General features: G+C 35.9%; 1 protein-coding gene across 1 annotated transcript in view; it reads right to left on the bottom strand.

Annotated features, from left to right (window-relative positions):
- Window positions 1-1,100: 1,100 nt before the first annotated feature.
- The window catches only part of sptbn5 (spectrin, beta, non-erythrocytic 5), a gene marked incomplete at both ends in the record, with an annotated part of 28,063 nt that continues 22,728 nt past the window's right edge, over window positions 1,101-6,435 (bottom strand). Inside the window, 11 exons of the mRNA XM_079854133.1 lie at window positions 1,101-1,249; window positions 1,496-1,603; window positions 1,695-1,798; window positions 2,915-3,028; window positions 3,118-3,209; window positions 3,480-3,563; window positions 3,707-3,772; window positions 3,843-4,589; window positions 4,796-4,903; window positions 5,054-5,230; window positions 6,354-6,429. Coding sequence (XP_079710259.1) covers window positions 1,101-1,249; window positions 1,496-1,603; window positions 1,695-1,798; window positions 2,915-3,028; window positions 3,118-3,209; window positions 3,480-3,563; window positions 3,707-3,772; window positions 3,843-4,589; window positions 4,796-4,903; window positions 5,054-5,230; window positions 6,354-6,429 — 1,825 coding nt within the window. The remainder of the gene's footprint in view (window positions 1,250-1,495; window positions 1,604-1,694; window positions 1,799-2,914; window positions 3,029-3,117; window positions 3,210-3,479; window positions 3,564-3,706; window positions 3,773-3,842; window positions 4,590-4,795; window positions 4,904-5,053; window positions 5,231-6,353; window positions 6,430-6,435) is intronic.

Genomic DNA, 6,435 nt, shown 5'->3' on the forward strand with positions numbered 1-6,435 from the left:
ATCATATTTTATTTATGCATTATTGTTGCACAATACAGGCATCATGACTAATAATAATAATAACAACACAAGTTTAATTGTGTTAAAATAAATAGTTTAAGGTTTTAAATATCCAGTTCAGTAATGGTCGCGGGAAATATATAGGCTATATTTTTGTCTTTTACTGTGCCTAAATGTAAAATATGAGGGATCACGTTTTTCTAAGTTATCGCTAAAAATATGCTTTGTAATATTGTTTATAAACACGAACACGATGGCTTTATAGGGTAGATTTATTAAGGACTGAGCGAACAATTTCTTTTCATAGTCTGTAGCGCCATCATGTGGCGGGTGACCAGGTTCATATAGTCATTATGAAGAAAGTCTAAACACTGCCAAATGACTTGTAATGCAAATCTTAATTATTTATATGATCTAATTGTATATAGGGTGAATTATGCAGCGCGACCAAAAGTTTTTATAAATTCATAATGGAGCAGATAAAAGCTTTATAGCTATAATCAACCTTTGAGGTTTTTTGTTTTGTTTGTTTGTTGTTGTTTTTTTGTGATGTGCTAAAATATTGAAATAATATTTAATATAATTTAAATGTAATAATATAAGACATTTGAACACAGTAGAACAAAGACACTTGATGACAGTTATATTCAATATAAAAAATGAAATAAAATCAAACTTTCTGTCCCATTTTACCCGATGTCCCACTTTTGCTGAACCCACCCCACAGCATGCATCTTCATCAGCATTGGAATCCTTAAAAATAATACAATCAGAGCTAAGCACATGATTTTTATTCATATACCAATATATATGCTAAAACTGATCTGATGGATTTTAGTTTTTAACATTATTTGTGATCACTCATTTGCTGTATATCTTTGCACATATTAAAAAATATATTTATGAGGTGTAATTTCAAGTATGTAATCACAAAAAAGACGTTAGATCAGCAGTATTAGTTTTAAAGAAAACCAAATCAGAGTATAATAATAACGATAATGTATAAGATTCAAATATAAATAGCCTTTAAAAGAAGTCAACTGTCAACTACTGCCACATCAAGTTAGAGGAGAAGGTGAAATTTGCTATTATGTAAAAAATCATTTTTTGAAAAATTTCATGAAGCTACTCCTGCTTTTGGACTTGTCCTTGGCTCCATTCTCTGCCTCATTTTGTGGTGGAGGAGGAGGAGGGGCGAACAGGGGAGGCTGGTTCCTCTGTAGACTTCTTGCATGTTGGGTCACACTCACTGAAGAGAAACAAAAACAGTTTATTCTGTTTCAGACACACGCAGCAAATGTATCTCAAGAGAGAGATTATAAATGTTATTATAATACATGACAATCTTTATCCAGAACATAAACATTAAAGTGACATTTTCATTTTGAAAGTCATTTCTGATTAAAAAACACTCCAAGTTGCGATACTAGAGTCTGATTGCCCTTCTACAGCAACACTTTCAGATGCTTGACTCACTGGAGTAACGGGATCTCACCTGAGTCTTGGCTCTCTCCTCCGTCAGGGTAGCGGTGTCTGTTGTAATACGTGTGGGGAGGTTTAGGTGGTGGCTCTTTCTCTGTCTCACAGCTCTCGGTGAAGTCTTCTGTTAATACCAATGGTAGGTGTTAAGCAGAAACACACACACTGGCACACATAAACGCACAGAAGTACTCAGGCTCTGTTTGTTCTCTCACCCTTTTCCTGTTTCGACTTTGTGTCGGAGACTTGAGTGTCAGATGTGTCGGCTGGCACAGACTCACACTGCTCTGTGCTTTCTCTACTTGCTTCTGTGTTAATTCTGTGTGGGGACAAACATGACAGTCATAAGAGCTTGTGAGAAAACGTTGTTGTCCGATAATATAATTCTTTCAGTAACTGATATATATATAACAACTATTAATATATATAAACTGATATAACAACGAAATATATATAAACTGATCAAAGGCAAATAAGAGTGTCCATGATTAAAAGTTATATTCTTTTATAAGTTCTTTTCAAGTTCTTAGAAATGTACTCTTTCTATTCATGTTGGTTTCATGTGGTTTTGAAACAACCAAGAAATCAAGAAAAGTTTCAGTTTTAAATGAATATATTTCCCTTACACCTTGAATATATGATAGAGTACACTATTTATAAATATTACGTTTGTGGGTTGGACCCATGTGACGTAAAACCTGAAATAACCTTACCTTGTCATAAAAAGGTACATTTTTTTAAGAGACTTATTGCCCATGACACAGCCATGGGGGTCTGCAAATCTCCTCTCTATGATATAATTTTTCTTTTCTGTCTGCTTTTACAGTAATACTTTCAGATGGTTGCATCACATTGAGTTTTATTTGAGGGAAAAAGGTTTTTCAAATATTAATGATCAGTGAAGTAGTTTTGTTAATATAAACTTCCAAACTTCAAAATTTTGTGGCCAGTAATATATAACTATATATACTTAAATAAATTAATAAAACATTCTTTTTTCCATTTTTGGAAAGAAATTACTACTTTTATTTAGCATAAATTGATTAAATGAATGAAAAGTAACAGTAAAGACATTTATAATGTTAGAAACTCCTTTTTACATTCTATTCATAGAAAAATCTGGACAAATATCACAGTTTCCATGAAAATATTAAGCAGCACAAATATTTTCAACATGGATAATAAGAAATGTTTCTTGAGCACCAAATCAGCATTTTAGAATGCTTTCTGAAGGATCATGTGACCGAAGACTGGATTTTAAAATATAGAAAATAAATGTTTTATGACTTTCATTCTATTAATAAATCTTTTTCTTCATTATGATATCACCTTGACATTTTTGTCTTTATAATCCCTAAAAATAGCCACATGAATTTCAATTAAAAAATGAAAAACAAGCCCATCACAGAAGAGGTGTTTTTTTATTTGATGTTACCCAGGATTGTCTGAAGACATTGTTGGATTTGTGCAATTCTGAAGCTCCTTCAACCACTTTTGCTGTTCTTCCTGAGATGAGGCGGCAAACAGATATTGACTGCCATCACTCAACCTAAACCAGAGAGTGAAACAGATTATAGATTTCTTTTCATCTGAAATGTGAGCAGATGTTCATGGCAGGTGGCATGAATCATCACTCACATGATTTTGAAAGTATGCTCCTTTCTTCTGTAGTAAGGATTGTTTTTACAAACTGCTCCAGCCAAGGTGATCGGTGGCCAGCGGGTACAATTCTGTATTAAATGACATGGATTAAAGAGGAAAAATAATCAGAGTCCACAAAGTCCACCACAGAAACATCTCCTTAAATTGATATAATGGCTCTTAATTGCATCTTAATGCATCATGTGGTGAAATTACTGATATAGGGTTAACTGCAGAAATAATCGCCCTGTCTGTCTGGATATACAGTTAATTAATATTAAACAGCCCCTCTTTCACTAGTGCGTCTAGCCAAGTATATGCGTGTGTGTGTGACCATGTTGTGTGTGTGTGAGCCATACCTCACTGGCGGCATCTTGGTCTTTAAACAGATTGAGTGTCTCCTCTTCCAGTAGTGCATAGACTGTTTCCCAGTGATCCAAGCCCTGATCCAAACCAACAGATCAATGTTACACCATTAAGTGCTCTTACAGAAACAAAACCACACTATAAACAAAGAAGTGGAGCTGAGGATGTCAGAGAGAGCTTTTTAATCAATATCACCATTGGTGTTGGTTAGAAAGCTTACTTTATATCCGCCTTGCTTCAGTTTAATCTCCAAGGTTCCCTCCATTTTGGCACGTTCTGCTGTGATCTAGAAAAATACACAAATTGCAGACCAAAAAGGTGGAAACTAAAACAAAAAGGACAAAAAAAGTGTTTACCTTAGTGGTAACAGTCGAGATGACTATTGAAGCGTTAGTAGAAGAGGGTGCTTGAACTTCTTCTGGGTCTAAAAGAGAAGACGGAGGAGATGACTGAGGGTTTTGCTGTGGGGTGGAAGGGGGAAGGTTTCTCTCCTCTGAGTTTTGGTTGTCGACCATTTCTGCATCTTTGGAGGGTGGCTCAGGGGGTTTTGATGCAGGAGGACCCCAAATCTCTTTATCAGGGCTTGATGGTTTCAGACGCCTAGGAGTGATGCTTGGTTTGGCAATGACACTGAGGGAGGGTTCGGTCTGTCTCGGAGTATCAACCTCATCTTCAGATGTGGTGTGGCCAGTCTTGAGGACATTGTGTAAATAATGGGGTTTGTAAACAGCACTAGAAGTTTCTGAGGAGTTGGGGCTGTCCAGAACAGAGGTGGACGGTTTGTCGGGGGACGTTATGGTATCTCTGTCGCTGGTGCTGTTGCTCCTGAAGCCTGATGCCACTGGTGACACCACAGACGAGTCTGTTTTACCACTGCTGCTTTTCTGCAGGATGGCAGACCTGGCTGTAGTGTCTTGCGAGGGTATGGTTGAATTATCACTCTTACCGCCGCTGTTACCAAGGACAGGACTGGTCAGTGAGGGGCGGGGGGGCAAAGCAGGACGCTCAGACGGCTTTCGCTTTAGTGAAGTTACATGAACGGGCTTGTCCCTGCTGCTGTCTGTACTGTCACCTCTTTGAATTTCTTTTATCTTCTTTTCTCTCTGGGAGAGCAAAGAAAGAGCAGAGAAATCAAAAAGGGTGAATCGAAACTGATGAATGTGGATGACTGCATCTTTAAAAAGGCATGAAACTGCTTTTGAATTTGATTTGAAAGGTGTGTTAGGTTAGCGGGAAGAATTTCATCTGCCAAAAATGGAATTAAATATTGAGAAAAATAAAAAGCTAGTATTAGTAATCTGTATTTTACCTGTGTTCTTCTGGCTTGAAGGGCATTAAATCTCTCACTCTGGGCTTGAATCATGGCTTCCAGATCCTCTTGCTTCTTCATTAACTCCAAAACATCTGATACTGAGTCCTGACCAACCATTCGATGCAATTAGATTTCATGAAGAATCAATTTTTTTTTCCCCAGCATTATGCTGTTTACAAATATGTAAATAAATTTCCCAATTCCCAAAATTCATAAAAACGAATACATAAATGGGTAAACTGCGGACAGCCTCACCCCATATTCCTCCGCTCTGAGCGTGCTCTCATAGGTGTTGAGCCAGTGCTCGGCCTGCTCCAGCTCTCTCTGCAGCTGCTGCAGTTCAAGGTCTTCCAGATATTGAGCTCTCCTTTCAGCCCAAGCCTCCAGCACCCGCACCTCCAGCTCCTGGAGCTGCACAAGACGATCCTCCAGCTGCAAAGACAGCGATAGAAAATAACTTTTTTTTTTTAAAGATTTAGTTTCATCTGCTGTGACCTACAAAATGCATTCATAAAAAGGTTCAAAAGGATCACTGTATTGCTGATGAAGGGAATTGTTGCATTGAAACTTTTCTAAAGCTCCCTGAATTACATTTTTACAGCATCCCAGACTTTTCAATTAGACCGTAAATTTAAATGTAAAAGTTTTTAAAACACTAGGAACCATACACTTGCCCACTTTGTAAATGTTGAAAGAAAAACTGCACATCACACACTATTGGACTTTCAGGTGGTTCAGATTATAACAAACCCACAGAAACAAAATAAAACATTAGAGTTCTAAAATCGTTTAATATCCTCAGACTGGATAGAATTATCATCTGATTTTGAAGCTAATATAATCGTGTGCCCATCACACACTACCAGCATTACTTTTGCGTTATTTACATACTATTATAGTGGTAACACTTTACAATAAGGTCTCATTTGTTAACATTAACTAACATGAACTAACAATGAGCAATACATTTGTTACAGTTTTTATTAATCTTAATGTTAGTTGAAAAAATGCAGTTGTTCATTGTTTATGTTTAGTTAATGCATTGTGAGCTGTTAGACAATATACAACTTTTGATTTGAATGTATTAGTAAATGCTGAAATTAATGTTAATTAAGATTAATAAATGCTGTAGAAGTATTGTTCATTCTTAGTTCATGTTAACTAAAGTTGTTAACTAATGAAACCTTATTGTAAAGTGTTACCATAATAGTATTTATAAATATTTTTGAATTTTATTTAATTTTATGTTTAGTTTTAATATTTCTACTTAGTAATTTACTATTTTTTAAAGTATTATTTTGTTGATTTTTATTTAAAATGTAATGTATTTTATTTCTCCTTTATTTCAATTCATGAAAATTATTTTTAATAGTTTTAGTTAATGATAACACTGCACACTATGTGATGTTTGTGTGTGAAATCGGTCCACTCCGACATATGAAGACTAGCTCTTACTTTCACTAACTAGCATCAACTATTCTAGACTGCAAATTGGGGCAAAAATCTGGGCAAAAGTTGTGTAGTTTATTCCAACCTTCAGGTGTAAGTGCCGTACCTCGTGACTCATGAAGTTCCCCTCTTCCATCAGATGTCTCCCTTCATTTTTAACCATTTCTGATTTGTCCAGCTGCCTGTCA

Source organism: Squalius cephalus (genome assembly GCF_949319135.1).
Source record: "Squalius cephalus genome assembly, chromosome: 20".
In the NCBI taxonomy this organism is placed as follows: Eukaryota; Metazoa; Chordata; class Actinopteri; order Cypriniformes; family Leuciscidae; genus Squalius; species Squalius cephalus.